The sequence below is a fragment of the Cygnus olor genome, chromosome 19 (genome assembly GCF_009769625.2).
Source record: "Cygnus olor isolate bCygOlo1 chromosome 19, bCygOlo1.pri.v2, whole genome shotgun sequence".
Classification (NCBI taxonomy): Eukaryota; Metazoa; Chordata; class Aves; order Anseriformes; family Anatidae; genus Cygnus; species Cygnus olor.
This window is the reverse complement of record NC_049187.1, coordinates 3,736,718-3,758,370: the sequence shown is the minus strand read 5'-3', so window position 1 is coordinate 3,758,370 and position 21,653 is coordinate 3,736,718. Positions and strand designations below refer to the sequence as shown.

Below are 21,653 nucleotides of genomic sequence, written 5' to 3'. Positions count from 1 at the left end.
GCTCAGCCTTTGGTGCACCCCACGCAACCCCTGCTGGAACACAGCTCCCCCAAACACGTTTGATGTGGGGCGCTCGGTGCCAATAATTGATCCTGTCGAAGAATCTGCCAATGGGCATGGTCTGTTCTGCCTTTTATTAAATGCATGCATTCTTTATGCCCCACTATATAATGCAATAACATGAAGATGTACAGAAAACGGCAGGATGTCTGCGGGTGTTTGGTACCTGAGTGAGTCCAGAGGAGCTCCAAGTAAACTTCGACATCAGGGTGTGTTTGTGTGTGAGCTCGGTGCTGCGTTACGGTGGTCGCCTGTCCTTGAGCAGTGCTGCGGGCGCCTGCCTGGCCCCATGGCAGTGCCTCTGGCACCGGCAGATGCTCCAACACGTGGCTGGAATCCCCCACGGTCTGATCCCAGGATTTGGGGCTGGGGTGCTCTGTTTTAAGGACTGAGTCACGCAGCAGAGTCCCAGCCCCAAGAAACACCGTCCTCCCAGCGCTGAGCTCCCAGGGGAACAGGGACAACTGGTCCTCACCGGAGAAACGAGCTTGTACACAGCTCCGGCCTCCCTGCCTTTAACCCTCTCCCTTCCTCAGGTAAATGATGATGTTCCTGTTTCCAACTCCCTGCTCAATTTATCTTGTTTATTGACCCAAGCAGAAAGTCAATGTTTTCTTCATCTGCCATTTGCTTTGATGGCAGCCAATTTGGTTCAGCAGGAACAAAAATGGATGCAACAGAGTTCAGTGCCAGATTTTTGGTCTTTTTTTTTTTTTTTAAATGCTGATTATCTTCCTTCCTTTTTTTTTTTTTTTTTTTCCTGAATGCACCTGGCCCTGGACGCAGCTTGGCAGCATTCGCTCTATGATATGGCTGCAGGCAAGGCTAAAAATGTGCAGCAATTCCCCTGGGGCTGCAGAGCTGGGAGGACGCCCGCGGGTCAGCTCATTGCAGGTGGCAGCCAGGGCTGCCCGCCCCCTGCCAGTGCCTGTGGTTTGGAGGTAAAACAGTTGCATCTGGGGGCTTAATGCGCGTTTAGAGCTCGGCGTCTTCCTCAGAAGGCTGGAGGCCACATTTTGCAGCCGTTCCCTGGATCAGAGGTGTGCAGGCACCGCACCGCAGGCTCCCCGGGTCTGTGGTTTGCTTCTTTCACGATCTCTGCCGGGGTATTCATCAGGCTGCAAAGCAGCAAAGGTTCAGAACTAACGAATGAGCAGGGCTATCCCACGCAGAGGTCTGAATAGAGCTCCTGCCCCAAAGAGCTTGCAGGCCCAGGCTAGCATGTGGTGGCTGTTAAGCAGTGAGGCCGTACTGGCAGAGCTCACTGCAATGGTGGCAGGAGGGGCACGGAGCATGTGGCATCTTCATGGGGAAGCTGAAAAAAAGGCAAACCCTTCTGGCAGTGTGTGGGCAGCTTCTGGATAAGCCACAGTGACCTAACGGGTTGTGGCTGCAGCACGGGGAGGTCCTGGTGCTCCCCCAGCCACGGATGCCCATCACTTCGCCACGCCCGTGGTGGCCTCTCTGATCCTGGGCTGTGCCTGTTCAGGGAGGTAAACCAGCAACGCCCTTTTCTTTCTGTGTGGCAGGAAGCTATTTGCTTGCAGGTGCTCTCATCGCCAGGCAGCGGTGGGATGGGTCCCTACCAAAGGCAGCGGCAGGTCAGGGTGCCCCAGGGACCAGACCCAGGGAGGTGAAGTCCTCAGAAGGGTTTGGTGCCCAGCCACCTTCCCAATGTGTGCTGCCCTTGTGACAAACGCAGCTGTGCTCCCAGGAACTGCTAATGAGTGCTGGGCACCTTGGGAAACACAGTCCACATTGGGTGCCTTGGATAAGAGCTGAGGCCTTTTGAAAAAAATAATCATCCATATGGATGGGAAATCCCTATGCAAATCTCTCCCCAGGTATAAAATTAATTGGATTCTAACTTCACAGGCTGCTTCTGGAAACGAGCTCTAAATAACTCCGTTGTGCCTCAGTTCCTCTGTCTAAGGACATTCACCTGGCTTTGTGGAAATCACTGGGTGTTGCTGACAGAAGGCACTATATATAGCAGGATGTGCATACATGTATAGGGACGCATAGAGGCACCCGTAGGAAGTGCCCCAGGCGAGTGGTGTTCTGCTAAGTGCAGCTGTGGGTTTTCCTCCTCGTGGGCGCACCGTGGCTGATCCCCGGTGTGCAGGACCAGGGGAGCTGGAGGGGTCTGGTGGTGCCTGGGATGCAGAGATCAGGTAAAGCCATACCGCGGCGTGGTTGTTGCAGGTCCAGCTGGATCTGAAGCTTTATTGCAGAGCCCGGCATTGCCCTGCCTATAGCAGGAGAGCTGTGGGATGTTGCACTGCCTGCAGTCGCCAGTGCCTGCTTTCCCAGGACTCGACACCATCTCTTCCCAGCAGATCAATAAGAGCAGCAGGTGCTCAGCAACTGCGAAAAATCAGGGCATAACCATCTGCTGCTGCAGCCCTGGCCATTTCCTATTTATCTAATCTAATTCTATTGGCATTTCTAAAGTGCTTTTCACCACTGCATCTAAGCACTTTGTATGTACCTTGAGAAAAGCCCACAATCGCTGTGTAATGAGGGTGGCTGGGTCTGGGATGTGGGCTAATCCTGGTGCCTGCGTGCAGGTGAACAAATGGGCTCCTTCTCCTATTTCCCTACAAAGCCCAACTTTCCCTACTGACCCTCACAAATTGCTACTAACTCAGATCCAGAAAGCCCATTAGATCACAGAACTTACCCCAAAATAGCCTTGAAGGGTGTAGAAAGGAAGGAAAAAACCCAGCAATGCCTATGTGCTTAAGCAAACATTCAAAGCTGAGCTACAGGCAGCCCCAGGCTGGGATTTGCAAGCTTGCAGTTGCAAAGTGCTGCTGTAGGCACCGGTCACCTTGCAGAGACTCAGGATGCCCCGGCATAGTGACATTTTGCAGGCAGGTGTGCACGATGCCATTGCATGAGCAGAGCCGTGGATGCCAGACCTGCACCCAAGGGTGAGGAATGAGCCATCATGAGTCGCATGGGGATGGCGAACAGGCAGTGAGCTGAAGTCCTGGATTGCTGATCACTAATTATTTTGAAAGGCGAAGAGCTGGGGAAGGTGATGAGGTGCTCGGTCCCTCCCCAGCATCCTGCACGTTTAATGAGGCCGGGTCAGGTGCGGACACGTGTGCCTTGGAGAGGGGTCGGCTGTCAGCTGAACTGCTCCTGGCCATCTCAGAGGGGAGATTAATGGGATTTTTGGCCATGCTGCACGGAGCTGAAGTGTGGTCTGCTTGGTTCTGCTTTATTCTAGGTCAGCCCGGGCAGTCGCTGCCTTGTACTGGGGGGGCCTGACCCATCTCATGATGTTTTCAGCCTTTAATAATTTAGGATGATACATCCCAGGCCTTCTGTCCAGGATTTTGCTTGATTGCTTGTTTTTCTAAGATCTCTTCTGCTTCTCTAGGCAAAACCGTGGCTGAGGATTGAGGCAAACATTTATGAGGCTCTTTTACAAGCAAAAAACAAACAAACAAACAAAAAACAACCAACAAAGTACATTAATTTGGCCAGCTTAAAGGCTCTTCTGAAAACCTCCAACTGCTTTATGCAGAGTGAAGTCTTGTTTGATTTTAGCAGCAGAGTGCTCCCTGGCTGAGCACAGAAAGCATCCCCAGGGAGGGAGGCAGCAGGCGGCCAAAAGGGATGGGAAGAGGACCAGGGGAATGGGACACGCCGGGACGAGAGGGGACAGGACCATGAGCGGGGCAGGGAGGGCCTTGCTCCTGCAGGTTGAGGCTGAAGAGCTCTGCCTGCCCACAGGCTGAGCGATGCTGCGTCTGGCAGCTGCTGGAGATGAATTCCTTCTTTTCCAGCTTAAGAATCTAAGCACTTGCAACACCTTCCCCTTCCTCCCTCCCCAGAATAAAACCCCAAGCGACCTCCTCTTTAGCAAATGTTATTAAGGTTGCAGAGCTCCAAAGCCAACAGGTGCCAGGGTCAGTTTGCTGTGCAGCCTTCAGGCAGCCCCTCTGTGCATATGCATTATGAAAACGTCTCTAATGGCACAGTCATGCACTAGTTTTCACCTTTGCCTCACTCAGCACAGGCAATGAACCTGCTCGGGGAATGATCTGCGTTAATGTGGAGCAGTAAAAACTTCCACCTGAGTCAATGAGAGCTGTGCTGTGAGCAGAGAAGTGTCATTTAATGCTAAGTATTCTGAAAAAGTCAAGTCTAAATGTCTCAGATTTGGTTCACGTAATGTAGTGGATATTTTTTACATTGTCGTTCCCGGGTCTTGGCTCCCCATCTGTAAAATGGGGACGGTAACAGGGAGATTGGGAACTTAATCACTTTATTGGTTGTGAAATACTGCTGCTTTCTGGTGTCGAGCAACGAACAAGCAACCCATGAGGAGCCGAGTAATTGTGCATGCAGAGCAGTGTCTCAACAGAGCACGATGAAGTGGGAGCTCTGCGTCCTCCGACGAGGAGAAAACAATACACTGAGAAGCTGCAAATGGATTTGTTTGTAAGGCACTGAGAAACCTGCAGGTGTTCAGAGGCACCTGGGGTCGTTTGGGGATGCCCTAATGCCAAGCTCCCCGCTCTTTCTGGCCCCTGGAGACGCTGAGCTATTGCTCAGCACCATCACCTTTGGCAGCCGGGGAGGATCAGGTCGTTCAGATAACCCTCCGGTATGTGGTCTGGCAATCAACACCTTCATCAGAGTGCATAATTACCAGGGGCTGAATTAAGGTTGCCTAGGCAACCTTAGGTCTCACATTTTCCGAAGTTTTGAGTATGTGACTTCGCAACCTGTGCCATTTCCTTCATGGTACTTCGCACACACCCGGTGCGCACCCGCGTTGTCTGGGGCTGTGGGCTGGGTCCGTGTCTCAGCGGCTTTGTGCTGTCCGTGGGGTCCGCAGACACTTTGGGCTTTCCTTGCGGGCTCCCTCCAGGTCTGCCTCGCAGAGAAGATGCTGTGCAGGATCTTTTGCTGCTGGAGATCCCACCAAGCAGGCAGAGAAAACCTAGAGGGCTTTGCGGCTTTGCTCCCTGGGGATTAACCTCCGGGTTCTGCACTTGGCAGCCGCGCTGGATGCGGGTGGCAGGATGGGGAAAAGGGAGCGACGGTGACTCCCTCCCCTGGGTCGCACCCAGGTACCAGCAGATCACATCATTTAACTGGGAGGAGGTTTAGAGGTGGTTTCGGATGCCTCATCTTGCAGCATCAGTGAGGTCTGCGCGGCAGCGCTCGCTGCTGCCTCCGGTCCCTGTCCTGCCCAGGTATTCGCCTTTCTGCCTGACACCGCCTTGTCTCTGAGCAGGGAAGGGGCCCCTCCTCCAGTCTGTGTTCCTAAACGTAAGGCAGAAATGTATTTACACATTCACTACTTTGAAATTAATGCATTGGGAAGATGGGATGGAAGGAATTGCTGGGCAAACTGAGCTAATAAAAATATTAATTAGCATAGAGAAATCATTTGATAATTTTCATTTATGTATTTTTTTAATTATGCATTGCTTCCATGACTGATAACCCCGCACCATTAGTGTGATCCATTTAGCTAGATAAACATATTACTTTGTGAGTTAATTAGTGTTCAATTACTATCAATTAGTATGTATTACTACCACCGATTCCATGTTAAGCAAGCAGACTCCACCGCTGTTAATTGTTCAAATTATTAATGGTTGGAGCTGCCTGGAGCCCCTCGCCACAAGGTGCAGGTCGGTATTTGCAGTGCTTGGGTGACCCGGGGTGCTCCCAGGGCTGCCACAGCTCCTCCCTGAGCCTCCAGGTTTCTTTTCCTGGTGCTCCGAGTGTGACAATTTTGTATTATTCGATTTCTTAAGGTGTTGAAGCTGTGCTTTCCACATGCTCCTGGCATGCTGCAGCTTTCTGAACATTCAGAAATCAGGTTGCGAAGATTTTTTTCTCGGCAAGTGAAGTTTGGAGTAGCTGTGTGCAAGAAGGGAAGGGAAAGAAATGGGTTAGGCTCATCTCAGGTAATTTTGAGGCTTTCGTAGTTACTTAATGAACTTCATAACAAAAGTTAGCACACCTAGATTCGGTGTGTCTGTCTCTGGCTGCCAGCACAGAGGGAAGCAGACTGCTGTGAAGTCCTTTCGGGACAGTTAGCTGAGGTTTGCGGAGCAGCTGTGACAGTATCACCAGGGATCCACCTTTGTGTGAAAGGAGGAAAAATGGTTCCATCAGTGCCGGACAGCTTCAAAACAGGGAAAGTCACATCCCGCCTTGAATAATTAGCGCCTGATGAAACTAATGAGGAGTGTGTGGAAGGCGTGCAGCAAGTGGCGATGTCTGCCCAGCATGGCACGGCAAGGCTGAGACCTGTGCTTTTGGAGAGTTTTCTGTCCCCCTGAGGGACAAACCCCATCCCATCCCGACCCATCCGTCCCACCCTGTCCCATCCCACACCATCCGACCCCATCCTGCATTTTGCTGTTAAGGGGGCTGAAGCACAGGAGCATCTTGATGGTGCCACCACTGCATGGGACATGCAACCTGGTGAATTTTGGGGGTAATTATGAGCAGCTGTGGACTGGTTGCTGATGCACGTATCTCCAGCGCTCTTAACGAATATGGTTCATCAAGTCTGTCATGGTTCTTGTGCCTTCTCTTAAACCTGCCTATGCTGTGGTTGCTTGGGAGAGTGAGCCCGTGCCACTGTGCACAGAGGGCACTTGGTTAGCTTTTGGTTCCTGCAGAATCAAGGCAGCGATTCCGAGGCTTTCCGGAAACGGGAAAAATGTTAAGAATTGGGAAAGACTCGGTCACTTCATGTGTGGCATCCCAGCCCTTCACAGGGCAGAGCTGCACTGCAGAGCTTGAGGGGGCCTCAAGTGGGACTGGGGGGACCCTTTCCTGGCCACCCTGTGCCCATCGGGACATGCGCTGTACAGGGTGGGTCTTGTCAGGCTGCTTTTATTGTGTAGTGTTTGTTTTGCTTTGCTTTAATTAAATTTCTGGTCCTTCTGGTTGCCAAGGCAAGCTTTGAAACGCTCCGGTGGAGCGATGGTTTTATTGACTCTCTAGCAAATTATTGAAGCGTTGTAAGAAATTCTTGACACTTTCAACCTCAAGGTTCTTGGGAGAGCTTTTGTTGTTTGTTTGGTTTTGTTTTTGTTTTCTTGCAAGTGTTTATTATAGCATTACCAAAAGAAGTGGAACTATCAGGAAAATTGATAGCAAGCAGCTCATCGGCAGTGGTGTGACAGGTAGCTCCACTGAAATGCCTTCTCTGATGCCACCCAAATAAGGATGATTTCGCACAGTTTAGGGCCTGACCTGGATGACAGTTTTTCTTCAAACTTCCCATCCCTGTCAGAATGACTGAAAAATGTCTGTGGGTACACTGGACAGACTTCAGAAACTCAGCTCTTCCACATAAAATAAGCAATCCGCTCCGTGCCCACGCATCTCCTTGTACCACGTTAAGAAACCTGGCTGAGGAGGTGAGCTTAAAGATTGAAACCGTGCAGTTTGTAAGGCAGAAGCTGCCATCCCCTTTAAGGCAGCCCCACGACCCACGTCTGTGCGTGGTGGCCCCTTCGATGCCGTGCCTGCAGACCAGCTTCCCGGAGCATCTTTGCTCTCTCAGTGCATGGAAATGTTCGCTCTGGAGATGGCTCGTGGCTTGGTGCTGCAGGAAGCGGTCGCTTCATTCATTGCAGATGCTGTAAAGAGTGCAGCGGGTGGAGGAGAGGGTTGTAGGGAGGTTGGCCTCTTGTTGCAGGCAGAATTTAAAAAAAATAATAGTCTTGAATTCTTGGGAGAATCATGCTCTGTGGCTTTTTAATCAGAGACCACGTCTTTTCAGGTGACCATTTATTGCACATTTGTCATAGTTTGGGTGTTTAACTGCACAGCTCTTTATACAAAACTGCTGGCCTGTGTCATGATGAAACCAACTGGAATGGTGCCACGAGCACCTGAAGTGCTAGGAGTACTACAAATAACTTTGAAAGCATCTCCAGTTGGAGACCCAACAGTGGCGAACACCTTTAATCCCTCTCTCTTGTTGCCTTGATTCCCCAACTTGATTGTGAACAAAATAATACCAGGACCGTGGGCAGAGCTGTGAAAATGAACTAACGTAGGGGAGGTTTTGGGGTTTTTGGGTGACCCCAGGGAAGGGAAGTCCCCGGGGAGCAGCATGGCCCTGCTTTGCGGATGAGCATGGACACGTCGTGTCCTGCCTGCACGCAGCTGGGCTGGTCAGATCCTGACACCTCGTGTCTGCACGCTAGGCTTTGCAGAGGTAATGCTTTCCCATATCCTGTATGTAAGTTTTATTTTACAAAATGTGATTACTGGTTTTGCAGAACGCTCTCGGCTTTGGGAAGCGCGTTGTTTCTGTAACGAGCTGTGCTCGGCGTTGTTTAGCCTACCAGAGCTCTGCATCGCCGGGGTTTGACGCAAGCCAGGGACAAAGCACTAAGTGAGCTTTGCTTCCACTACAGGCTGCAATTCCCACTACAGGCTGCAATTCCCTCTCAGGTTTGATCTTTCTAACTCACAGCTGAGAGCATTCGCCCTCCCCAGCTCCCCAGCTTCCACGAGCGTTTGCAGCTCGTGGCTGGCAAAGACGTCCCCGACCCGCGCGGCTGCAAAGCGAGCGCAGAGCCAGGCACCCAGGGGCTCCGCAGGTCTGGCTTCCACGGTCCCAGCGGTTCCTCCGAGCGGTTTGCTCGGCAGCTCGATGCAGAGTTCAGCACCCTCTCTAATGATTTCAGTGCTGGCTGTTTTAGCAGAGGAAAAAGAGACGTGAGGGGAAAAGGAAAAGGAGAGAGAAAGACAGGAGCAGGTGAGAGCACGGGTGGTCCTCTGAAAGCATTATGCATGGGGGGAAACGAAGTGCTCGTGGCATAGCTGGGGACCTCAGGCATTGCTCTGGGTAAATCCATCCCCGGGTGAGATGCCGAGATGGGGCAGGAAGGAAGGGAAAAGGCAGGGGGTATCTGGATTTAATGTCTGGATTTAATGTCTGGCTGCACAGGGAGACACCTCGCAGCAGCAAGGAGGGCAGCCCTTTCCCAAGACCTGCAGCACAGAAGCTTCATGGCCAGGAACCAGTCAAAATTGCTCAGGGAAGCATCTGTTGGGCTGAAAAATGGAGAATCTGGGTGTACATTGCTGAGTACTCTTCTGCAAGTGCATCTGCTGGTGAGGTCCCTGAGTGGGGTCTTGCTGCTGGAAATAGGAAACAAGGGGGCCTGGGGGACAGGCGCTGCCCTTGCCCTGGGCCAGGCGTGTCCCACGTGTGCTGCTCCGTGCAGCTGAAGGCAGCCAGTGCCTGTCCGGGTGTGGGACCGGGGTGACAGAGACATCCCCTGTGCGTGGCCGTGCTGCTGGGGGAGGGTGAGGTGCAGGAGAGCGATGGGATGCTCCATGTGGGGCACCGGGTTGTCTCCTTGGGGTGAAGCTGCCTTGACACTGCAGCGTGCAGAAAGTCATGGACCCCAAATCTCCAGCCTGATCCCTCTCCAAACACAGCTCGGGGAGCAGATGGTGGAGCAGTGCTAGCTTAGTCCCAGCTTGCCTCCTTTTCCTCTTTGTTTTTCTCAGTGATGGTTAACCTTGTAAGATGCTGAAGTCTTTAACCATTAGTAGGCAATAAAAAGGGGCAGCTGAGTTGAATAACACCCACTAATCCCCTTCCAAGATGAGCTGGAGAGCAGAGCCACTGTGATGCTCAGGAGCTTATTCTGAGATGAGCACTTTGGAGGCTTTGAGAATTGCATGGTGTTGATATTTCATGAATAAATAACCCCCAGCAATATTTGTCACTGAATCTGCTTCATTAATGAGGGCCTGGAACAAAGGGGGAGGATGCAGAGCCGTGATGAGGTTGAAGAGGAAAGCATTTTCGAGTGAAGTGACACACACAGGTGACAGGAGGTGGCACAGGGTGGGTGCCACGGTCCTGTGCGGGAGCTGCACAAGGTCTGATGGAGAGCAGGGCTGCTGTGCATTACTGCACGGACCACTTGTGGCATTATAACTTGTCAGGAGGGTAGGTTTTACCAAGGTGTGCTGTGTGATCAGTGGGCTCCGACAGGGAGCAGAGTGTTTTGATGGAAAGTGTCACCTGGGTGTCTGGGGGTGTCTGGAAGGGCTGGGGAGTGAAGCAGGAGTGTGCGTGTGTTCACAGATGTGTGTGTGCTCGTGGGGAATCTGGCGTCAGAAACGAGGTCGCTCACGCCTAAATGCCCTTTTCGACAGTCCTTAATGCCTTCTTCAGGCTGGAGGGGAGCTGCCCCATCCTCCCAGCGTGCCAGGGTCGGGGGCCCCCTGGGGGTCTTCCATTTGCTCCACCTGGCCGTGGCATGGCACTCCGGAGCTCGGGCACGCAGGGAAGTTTTGCTCCACTGCCCTGCTCCACCTTTCTGTTACTTCTTGGAGCGGGGCCACACACCTCTCAGAGCTCTCACTGCCTCCAGGTGCATGACACAGTACTTACCACCTGTGTGGAGGCATCGAGCATCCAGCTCCCCATCCTCTCCGTTCCAGGATCCCCCTTCAGACAACTCTCCAGTTGCCCACGCGTGGTGAGCTCGGTCTGACGGGCACAGCAAGGCTCTGGTGCTGTGGCCACGCTCAGTAGGCGCAGGACCATGGCAAAAATTAGTCTGTTTTCCCCTAAACTATCTGGGCAGCTGCAGGAAGGGGCACCCAAGTGGGGACCCTGGCAGCATCGAGGGCAGGAGCTGGAGGGGAAGAGGCAGAGGGGCAGGGGATGCCCGGCCGGAGCTGGGTGACATTTCAGCGCGTGCCTCCAGCTGTGCTTCCCCACCTCCCAGAGACGTTAATATTTTAATAGGCTTAATGGCTCATTCAGGCTCCTCTGCGGTGATCCGTGATGCCAGGCACCGTTTTGGAGAGTGAGATTCCTGCTCCCCCCTCTGATTGCAGAAGGTGTGTGAGCCTCCAAGCATTTGTGCCTCCAGGTTGGAATTAAAGCCCAGTGTGGTCCTGATCTGCTCAGCATCCGACCCAGGTGGGGTTGGGCTTTCTGCGTGGCTGGTGGGGGAGCTGTCACGGTTTTTGTGGATTTTTTGGTTTGGGTTTTTTTTTTGGTTAGTGAATAATATGCCCTTTCTCTCCCCACTTCCCTCCCGCAGAAATATGCGCCCTGATCTAATATATTCTGCCTTTCGCACTCCCTCACTTCGGAGGAGCTGCAAATTCTGGTGGGAACAGAGTGCTAATAGAAAAGGGCCTCTAAAGATATTTGAAACATGACCAAGAAAGGACAGAGGGAGATTCAGCTCCAAATATACTGGAAAATCTAGGAGATGGGCCAAGAGAGGGGGAATATGGGAAACGAGCTAAGCAAGAGGGAAAAGTTAATTGGGAAGCATTAATTGGGGTGAAAGCGGGCAGTGCAGACAGCGAGTCCCGGCTTCTGGAATCCAAGAATTGCCTGGAAATCCTAAATCTGTTAAAACTCGACTTGAAAGCCGCTTCTTTTTGTTGGGTTTGGTCTTTGGATGATTTCTGCCCTGCAAGTTTGCAGGGAAAAAAAACTCAATTACGCCCTAAAGGCTCAGAAAGCAGAAGGCAAATTAAGGAAAAAACCCTCCTAATGATTGATTTATTTTTAAAATCTCATCGTTTTTATGCCAATCTCATTACCATTTTTTTAAGGCCTGACTCATGCTTTTTCCAGTGCTGGGTGTTGGCAGGGCTGCGTGTGTGAGTGTGACGGCGCGCGTGTGTGCAGGAGCCCTCCTCTGACGGATGGCGCAGCGCTGCTCCGCTGCCGTCCTCAAGGACTGCTGAATATTCCTCCTCTGCCGTTCTGTTGCCAAGCGTGAGATTTTTGAATTAAAAAACTCCAAAACCAGAGCGTAGCAGCGGGCATCGAGTGGCTGTGCGGGCTGCTGGGTGCCGCTGGGAGAGCAGGGGAGGTGCCGCAGGGCGGTGGCAGCGCCACGTGGCTGCCGGCACTGCCTCACGGGTGGTTTAAGGCCAGAGGGTCAGTGTTTATTTGCACCCTCCTCTGGGTAAAGATCTAATAAATAGCCTGTGGAGGGCAGGTCCGTCTCCATCACCGACTTGTTCCGTGACCTTGGGTAAAGCGCTTCATCTCCCCCGCGTCGCTGCTGTCGGTGTCCGGATCCGGTGCCCAAGATGGGTTGCAGCAATCTGTTAATGTATGAAACATGCTCTGCAGATGACAAATACCTTGGAGATGCTCAGAGCTCTCAACAAGCATCTGCGTTCCCTTAGCAAGAACCCAGCACAAAGTGCCGGAGTACTTTGTCACAGACAAAATCTGCTGCATGTGCAGCTCGGAGAGGCAGGGCTGGGAGCTTCTCAAGTCTTTATATGACCATTGAATTCATCAGCGTTAGCGCTTCTTGCACGCTTAAGAAAGGCGTTTCGGAGCACAGCTGAGCCTGGGGTGTGCAGGGCTGTGATGGAGAAGCTGTGCCCAGACACCCCCCAAACCCCGCTGGGGTCCCCAGCCCCGCAGGCACGAGCATCCCCCGCCCACATCCCAGCAAGAGTGAAGCCGAGTTTTGTGTGGCTTTAAATCCTAAGGGAGGTCCCCACATGTCAGATGGGGTGCAGGTGCCCAGGGAGGCTTGGCTCAGGTGTAAAACATCCACGAGGAGTTTCACTGTTGTGGATTCACTGTTGGCTCGTATGGGGTTGGTTCCCCACTAGTAATACTAACCAGGCCTCTTGTAGCAGCCAGTTTGCACAGGAATGGTAGACAGGTAGGATCTTGGCAACCTCAGAGCTGGCTGATTTTTCTCAAGGATGTCAAAGCTGTGCAGCAAATGAATTATGCAGCAAGGTCATCAAGCCTTCATATTCTTGGCACACTTCCCCCGACCAAGTTTTGTTCATCTCACGCTGTGATTTTGCCAGAGCAGCCCTCCTTGTGGATGAGGTGTGGCACTGCCCGTGCTGCCGCCTCCCCGTCCCTCCCCGCCCGCTCTAACGGTGCCTTTTCTCTCCAAGGGAAGAAGCGATGCTGTCCACATACTTCGAAACCATCAATGACTTGCTCTCCTCCTTCGGGCCTGTCCGGGACTGCTCCCGCAACAACGGCGGCTGCACCCGCAACTTCAAGTGCGTGTCGGACCGCAAGGTGGACTCGACGGGCTGCGTGGTAGGTACCGCGGCCGTCCCGGGGATGGGACCGAGGGGATGCTTGCTCTGGAGATGGTCTCTGGTCTGCACACTGAGTACAGTGCACATTTTGATCTGTTTCTGAACACGCTCACATCTGACCAGACAGCCGGCTGTGCCCAGAGCCCTCTTAGACCACAAATTTTGGGCAGAGGCTCCGAGTTGTTCCCAACTATCGATGCACAGAGGGGTTTTGCCATGCTTCTGAGCGGGCTGCCTCAGGGCTCAGCACACCAGCCAGCGCTGACCCCTCTCCTGATGGCAACAGCACCGCTGGTCGGGGCAAGGAGTGAGCCTGAAACACGGGGCAGGGGGCAGAGCCTCGGGAAACTGCCAGGGGAAGCTGGAGCATCACTGCTCCATCTGCGCAGAACAAGACAATTATTAGCATGGGAATGTGTGTGCGCCTGCCCAGAGGGGAAGTGCCATCAGAGGGGATCACAGCTCGGCACCGCTGCCCCCAGCCCCTGCTCTGCAGCCCCCAGCTGCCGCAGGCTGCGCCCATCACCTCTGCCCGCCGCCGAGGCAGGAGTTAAGTGTCTCTTTATTTATTGAAGATGTTTACACACGGCAGCAGCCTGGAAAGGTCAGGCTGGAGTGGTGCCGTCTCCGGGGTGGCGTTTTCATTATCCCCTTCTCCGATTGCTTGTTAAGGCCATTTAGCACGGCAGCCTGATGTGTCACAGGCAGCGCTCGGCCCTGCAGCGCCCGCGTCTCCTCCTTCCTATTCCTCCCCCTTTCGTGCTTTCTTTTGCCATTGTTGTTTTCTTTTGTTCTGGCCCTTTCCAGGGAGGGGCTCGGTTTCAGGCTTTTTTTTCTTTTTCTCCTTTTTTTTTGGGTGTCATTTTGCTCTGAAAACTAATGTGCCTCCCAGACACTGTCAGAAACAATCGGGGCTCTGATTGCCCTGTGCCGCTGGGAAGAGATGCCTCTTTTTAAAAGTCAAGATATATTAAGATAGAAATTGTCAATAAATTACAGGCCTAGCATTCACCCTGCCGACACACAGAGCAGCAGAAATTGAAAACTGTGTCACTCAGGGAAAATAACCCCCCCTGCTTTTGTAATGGCTAAACGAGGCCGTATTTAAGGAGAACAAAACACATCCGGCAGGAAGGCCTGGAGAAAGGATTGGGGAATCACCTCGGGGCACATCCTGCTCCCCAAGGGCTGTGGCCTAGAGGTGCTGCCTGGTGCCATGGGGGTGCCAGGGACCCCGTGCCCCCATCACGCCAGGTCCCAGGGTCGTGCATCCCCTGGCAAGGGCTGTGCGTGGAGAGCAGACGGCCGCAGAGATGCCCACCCCTCCGCGTGGCTCCTTTTTCCCCAAAGCCTGAGGGCAGCAGTGCTGAGCCCCATAACGGAGGGCTGCTTTCATCCCGGATGCGATGTTGGGGGACTTAATGCAGCCCTCCCCGTGGAGACATGCCGGAGCTGCTTTGCAAACAGCCTCACGCTCTGTTGCTTGGGAAATTGCCTTTTCTCCCTTCCATCCCACCTGCTGGCGTGGAGCTTCAGCGCGAGCTGGGCGGGGAGTTTGGAGATGCAGCGGTGCTGGGATGCAGCCGCATCGTCCCTGCTCTGCCCCCCGCTGCTATTCATGCAGGATTTTACACCCATCGGTGCCCTGCAGGTGCCCAGGAATTGCAGCACTGCAAGCAAACGTGGCTGTTCCCTGGAAAAGAAGAAAGAGAAAAAGCAAAAAACAGCGATTCCCCGATCCGGGCTCCCTACGGGCTGTGTTTGTGGCGCAGGGTGGGACTGCAGGTGGCGGGAGCTGAGTTTCTGACCCAGCCACAACCTTCGGCTGTGACCTTGAGTCCCCCTCGGCCCCAGTTTCTCGGTGCCAACGTCTCCTCCCCAGCTGCCTCCCCAGTGCTGCGGGCGTGAGCTGGCTCTCCAGTGCCAGCAGGGATGGGGTCATTTGCTGCACATTTGCCGGGATGTCAGTTAGTTTTAAAGCTGAACTGCTGTGAACTCAATTTGCCAATTTGGTAAGTGCTATGGGCAATATCGGGATGTAATTTAATTAAACTATCCCCTTTTTATAGAGTTCAGGGAGCACTCGCATACTAATTTTAGCACTAGGTTTGCTTCAGCTTTGCTCTGGACACTGTTTCTCAAATCATGACATGTTGTTAATCTTTACCAGTCAACAGTTTATTAATTTGCCGAGGACCACAGAAGTATATAATCAGTGGTTCATCAATCAAGGCTAAATCCAACAAATGTTCCAGGCAGGTACTGAGCATAAAATATACATGTAGGCTTGTAAGCAATTAATACCCACCAGAGCCGGAGCCTAGCAGCTCAACCAGGGAACAGCGCAAATCTCAAAGATTTCTTCTTCCTTTTATTTATAATCATCATCTGTTACCAGCTCTTTCATGCCCTTAACACAGCTTCCAGTAATTCTGAGGATCGAGGATGCATTTATCTTAGGGCTTTTAGCAGTGCAGTCCCTGCCATTACCTAATTGTTTGGTCTTCAAGGGACACATTTAAGACATTGGGGGCAGATGCTTGCAGATATAGGTTTGGGGCTCTCCCAGGTTGGTCTCCTTGGGCTCATGGAGGAGACACGAGCACGTCGCTCTGTTAAAACCCTGCGTGCGAGGAGGCACCTGGGAGACCCGAGGCTCAGACCCGCAGTCTCAGCGCTGATCTCTGTATGGGAAGGGCGATTCTCAGGGCTTCGGCTGCCAGCTTCCCACCAGGGTCTTTTTTTCCCTCTTCTCATGTGTTTTTTTTTTGTTACTTTTCCTTGTACCCAGTAGATGGCATTAGTATACAATGTTTTTCTGCACTTCTTTACTTATCGGAGGATTTTTATTCCTTGCTTCATTTTAAGAAGTGTGAGTAGCCACCTTGCTATACCTGTGGTTGGGATTGCTAACTGGAGCCTTGCCTCTGAGCCCGACATTGCAGCACAACAAAATAGGCCCCAAGCTCTGGGAAACGCATCTGTTTCCATATTGTTGATGGGTCGGAGGAAGCCACAGGCATTTCCCAGGAAAACAAAATCCCAGAGAGCATCTCTAAATCCAGTGGCTCTGGTCTGCCCCCTGAGTGCAGTGTGAGGGTTGTGCCATCATCCAGGGATCCCAACAAACCCTGTACAGGAGAAGCAAGTCAGGATATAGTCCCTGGAGGAATATACAGTGCTGACCCCTTTGCTGGCACATCGCTAACTGCTCAGCCAGGAGGGAAGAGATGCTTCAGGAGGGAAAGGGCTTGACCCGTGCATGGTGGTCATTTATAATCTGAGTTGCAAAGCTGTGAGTTGGACCTGAGGGAATGAAGGAAACACCTGCAACGTGGCTAAAACTCAGGTTTCCCCACCTGCCACTTGCCTTGGGTTTGCTCACACCTATTGGCAGCCCCAGTGAGGTGAGCGTGTCCCAGTCCAACTGTGCCTCTTGGGATGGGTCTCACCACCACGTGGACCTCCAGGAGAAGCAGGAGGACACGTGTTGTCCAGGCAGTGGTGGGGAACGCAGCTCGGGGTCTCACATCAGGGCAGCAGCACAATTGAGCTCCTTGTTTCCCTGCTGTGCAAGCCACTTTGCAGCAGCAGGGGGATGCAGGGGTGAGATCTGATGGTTCCTGTCCCACAGTACATGGAGCAGGGCTTGGTCAGCCCCAGAGCACCACCTGAGAGGTGTCAGCAAGAAGGAAGGGACCAGGCCCTGAGTACTGCTGACTTACACCTTAAATTCAGCAGATCAGCACCACCTTACTGCTCTCAGACTGAGCTCCTGATAGCAGAAATTTATTTCTAATTTAAGAAAAAAAAAAAAAAAAGAATTGGCCACAAGCACAATATCATCTGCTCTTCTTCATGACCACGGGGTCAACCCATCAGGTAGGAGAGGGTTTGTCTCCAGGGCGTGCAGAAGGGAAATGGGCTCTTAATTACCTCGTGGCCCGTGCTGTGACACCTGTGCTGTCACTCCTGGCCTTCTTAGACATAGAAGGAAGAGAATTTGGCATGGTCCACACAGACGTATAAGCCTTAGCTCAGCCTGTCTGGAGCTAATCCTTCTCTTTTGCTCTCTTCCGCATCAAAATGATGGGCTGCTCCTTCGCTGCTGCAAAGCGGTGCAGAGAAATGGCTTAATTTAGGAGTGTAACCATTCCACAGAGAAATGGGATTAGAAAGGACGGAGCGGGCCAGGGCCTCTCCAGTCTCCTCCTTCCAGCACAAGTCATCCAGGGGCTTCCTGGGGACCGAGGGGAGCGGGGAGGTTCTGCAAAATGAAGCAGGTGAAGCTGAGAACTGGTATGCTTTGGGAACGCTAGGTGTCTGGGAGCTTCAGCCCAAACCAAAAACCAGTGCAGAAATCCCCCATGCACAAACTCCAGAATATATCGGTTCAAAACATCTCCTTCCTACGAAGGAGGGGGAAATGTTTTGTTCCACCATTATCATCTGGAGCTTTATGTTATATATTACATTATCCCAGTGTACAGCCTGAAATAAAAACAAAATTAAGCAGTGGAAACTAAAACATTTCAACCTTGTCAAAATTAAATGCTTTCCTAATTTCCCAATGATTTTTGAGATGTAATTGATGAAATCCCATAAAGCACTTAAGCTTCATCAAATCTGCATTTTCCGACAGACAATTGTTCGTTGAAAAATAAAAACTCATCCGTCCCTGCCTTAAGAGGCACCTAGCTAATTATGCAGAGATGCACAACGCGCAGGGGAGGGAAGTGGGGAGGGAACGATTCTGTTCTAATCCCTTTAAAGTTTAGCTGGCTCCTTGAAGCAGAAGATTGCTACTTACGCATATTGTGGTTGGAAGCAGAAGCCCTCGGCGCTGTTGAGATGGAGGCACTGAGGTGAGCTGGCGCTCTCTGCCTGTGCTGGATAGAGGAAATTTAGGAGATAAAACCCCTTCTTCTCCTTCTTCTCTTGCTGTGGCATTCTTCAGAGGTCACCAGCTGGCAGCAGAGGGCTGCTGCCCAGCGGACTGGGATGCTTTGTGTGTCCTGATCACATCACACCCGGCTTGGGCCTTTGGCTTTGGTTGGGGTCACTGATTTTGGCATGTAGCTTTGTGCCCTGGGGACCAGGTAAGGCTGTGGTTCAATTTCTGGTCTTCCAGAACGGTTTTGGAGGTGCCAGGTTCGCACATGCATATGGGAAAGGAAGCACCCTGATGGGCAGGAGCCGGCAGCGTGCCCCGAAATGGGCTGGCAGGGTGTTCTGGGGACACGCCGAGGAGCCTGAGCTGTCACAGCCTGTGTTGTGGGACCTGCAGGACAGACGGGTTTGATTTTCTGTGGCTACAATAATGATTGATGGTCTTGGAATGGAAAAGGAAACAGGGAGAAAAGAGTAGGAAGATAATGCCTGTGATTTCAGCAAACAGCTGTAATGTTGCCCTTCGGGAAGGATGCTGCCTGCGGTGGGGCTCTGGGGGCAGTGAGGACATCGCTGCCCAGGGAGGTGAGGAAGGGAGAGGACAGGGGCAGGCAGAGCCCCAAGGGTCCTTGGGTGCCAAGGGAGCGGAGGCAGAACAAGCCAAAGCTCTCTAAATCTATGTGTACAGGCACAAAGGAGTGTAAGGCGTCTGTATCATTTCTGAGCTCCAACAAGCAAATAAAACACACGCCAGTGCATAGCGTGGGGCTCATTAAAATGCTGGCACTTGCTGGTACCTCGGCGGTGCCTCGGAGTAATGGTTTTGTTTCACACTGGAGAGGTTCCTCAGTGCTGAGCAAGGATGTTTCTAACGAAGGTGGGTTCATTAGGGCCCTTTTACATGCAGCAGATACTGGAGCAGCTCTCTTCCTCTGTCTGCCCGTCTGGCCAAGGAGGACTTGGTCCGATTGTGCTCTGACTACCTTAGCACGTCACAGAGGGACTGGGGGCTGTAAATCACACTCCCCGTGGCTGAGGGCACCAGGATGCCATCGTGGGGCCAGGTCCTCGTGTCTGGCCACAACTATGGGGTGTCCCATGGGGTCCCCAGCTCGTGCCGAGCCAGGCAAATGAAGGAGCCTGTGTGGGAGAAGTCCCGGCTGTTGTCTCCGACAAAAAGGCTGCTGAAGTTGAGAAAACAGAGATGAATAACAAAAAAGGGCGGTTTACTCTCTACTGGAACACTTTATTAAATATTTTTATTTTTTTTTAATAACAGAGAAGAGGAGGGGAGCTGCAAGGGCTGCCAGGCATTGCCGGGGCAGAGCCGGCTCCTCTCGGCGAGGGGCTCGGTGTCGGTAATGAGGCTCCTGTTTTGTTTCCAGTGACCCCGCCACCTGTCTCGCTGCTAATGAGCTTTGCGAACAAGAAAGAAAAGGAAGGGCCTTTGCTCGCTAGCACAAACAGTGCAGGCAGATGTTTTGCTAAGAAACAATCTCGTACGGGTTACGGTGGATGCTTGCTTTCTTCCCCCTTGGAGAGGGGCTTCCTCCCATCGCGCCTGCCCTGACTTGGCTGAGGACGGTGGCAGTGCTCAGGGGCTTGGTGCACGGTCCTGGCAGGAGGTGACCACGCGGTGGCACACGATGATGTCCTGTTGGGGTAACAGCATGGGGCATGGGGATCCCGTTAGGTTTTACATGGCTTGGGGACACCCGAGCACATGCAGGCAGGGCTCCTGCGCCCTCTGCCGCTCCGTGTCACCTCGGTGACTTCATTTAAAAGGGTAAAAAGCACGCTGCTCCGAAAACCAGGTAAAAATAGCGCGTTCTTATTCAGCATCTCCGCTCCCTGTGTGCGCTCAGAATCTGTTTTGCTGACTGCAGTGACAATAATCAGGACCTTGGGGCTCTGCCCTGCACGGACAAGGAGGAATAGCCGAAGTCCACCCGTGCACAGCAAAATGTGCACCGAGCTGCCATGGCTCTGCCTTCACAAACCTACTGACAGCAGCAGGGCTGCGGCTTTGTGGCTATGAGTCTGCAGAATCTGTATTATCCGTGATAACGCACGAGAAGACAAGAAGCTTGGTTTTCTTTCCGATCCCAAGAGCAATTTTCAGGGTGAGCCATCATCACAGAGAAACCAGTTCGTTCTTGTGGTTGGACCTGATGATCTCGAAGGTCTTTTCCAACCTAAACCATTTTATGATTCTTGTATTGCCCAAGTGGTTCTGCAGGACAGCGGAATTACATTGGGACGGTGATGTCTTCTCCATGGCTTTCCATGGCAGTGGCGAGCTGGACTCTCTCCCCACCTCCTCTTTCCTCTCTGCATCTCTCAAGCACCAAACCCAGTGCCCCGGCTGTGAGGTTCATGTCCTTGCTGGTCTGATCCCACAGTGAAGGATGGGCTGGGTGTTTTGGTGCCAGCATCACGAGCTCTGCTGACCCAACACAGAAATCCTTTGAGCACCAGGCCAGTGAGTGGTGGGATCCCTCTGCTCTCTTGACAAAACGGACAAATCCTGTTTTGGTGCGGGTGCCGGGGCCACATCGTGCCAGCTTCACCGACGGAGCGAGGCAGGACGTGTCACCCGCCATTGCCCAGACAGAGTTATTGGCTGAGTTACTCACTGATTTTCTAATCATTTCCAGAAGCAGCCCCCCATCCTGTGTCACTGCCAAGGCAGATCACAAATTGAACTGCAGCTGAATTGATGTGGGATTGATTAAAGTTCTCAGTAATTATTGGTTCTCTGCTGCCCAAGCCAGACGAATCAATGTCAGCAATAACAGATATGGTCCTGTACCAAAGCCCAGAAAACACAGAGCAAGTGCTGGTTTTCTGAGTCCACCCGGGAGCCCAGCGCAACCCTCCAGCACAGCCGGGGAGGCCACGTTAGCACACGGCAGCTTTTTTCTGGGTAATTCCTGACTCTCTCAGCCTGTGGGCAAGAACATAGGGGCACCCAAATGGGCTTTACCTTTCCATGGGGCATCCACATTGCAAATCCTCTGCTCCGACAGGGAGATCTGTAGTGAAGTTTTACCATGCCAACTAGTCTCTCCATCCACTTGTGCATCCCTGCGTTCTGCTAGAGCTGCCGATCCTGCAGGGAAGCACAGGCAAAAACCTGCAGCCCCCACGGCTGCCTCTTGCCTCCCCTGCCTTTTGTCCATTTGTTTTGCTCGCTGTCCTCGTCATCTTCTCCCCAAAGCTGGGGAGCTTCGTGCTGCAGCACAACAGCTGGCTGGAGGGCCGGGATGGGGCTGGATGCGGAGGTGCTTTCCTTTGCACACTTCGTGCTGAGCTATTTGCATGCCATAATTAATGCGTATTAGGATGCATGATTACAAACAGAAATGAAGCATGCTTCCTGGTGATTAAAAACCGAACTGGAAGGATATCCCGAGGGGTCGCCTCGAGCAGAGCTGGGTAAAGCAGGGAGGGCCCTCAGTGACCCACTAACACAGTCCCAGGGAAGGAGGCATCATCTTGCTCTGCAGGCTGGGGGAGATGCTGAGCTCAGCATCTCCTCAGTGGCAGCTCAGGAGAGCTGCGGCTGGTCCCCGGGCTATTCTCCTGCAGCTCCTGTTGACTCCAGCTCCCAGCAG

At 52.6% G+C, this 21,653-nt stretch overlaps 1 protein-coding gene across 8 annotated transcripts in view; it reads left to right on the top strand.

Annotated features, from left to right (window-relative positions):
• Positions 1 to 21,653, top strand: part of ASTN2 (astrotactin 2) — a 363,384-nt gene that overhangs the window by 197,241 nt on the left and 144,490 nt on the right. For all 8 annotated transcript variants that reach the window (XM_040531095.1, XM_040531093.1, XM_040531092.1 and 5 more), the window contains one exon: positions 12,994 to 13,144. In XM_040531095.1, coding sequence (XP_040387029.1) covers positions 12,994 to 13,144 — 151 coding nt within the window. The remainder of the gene's footprint in view (positions 1 to 12,993; positions 13,145 to 21,653) is intronic.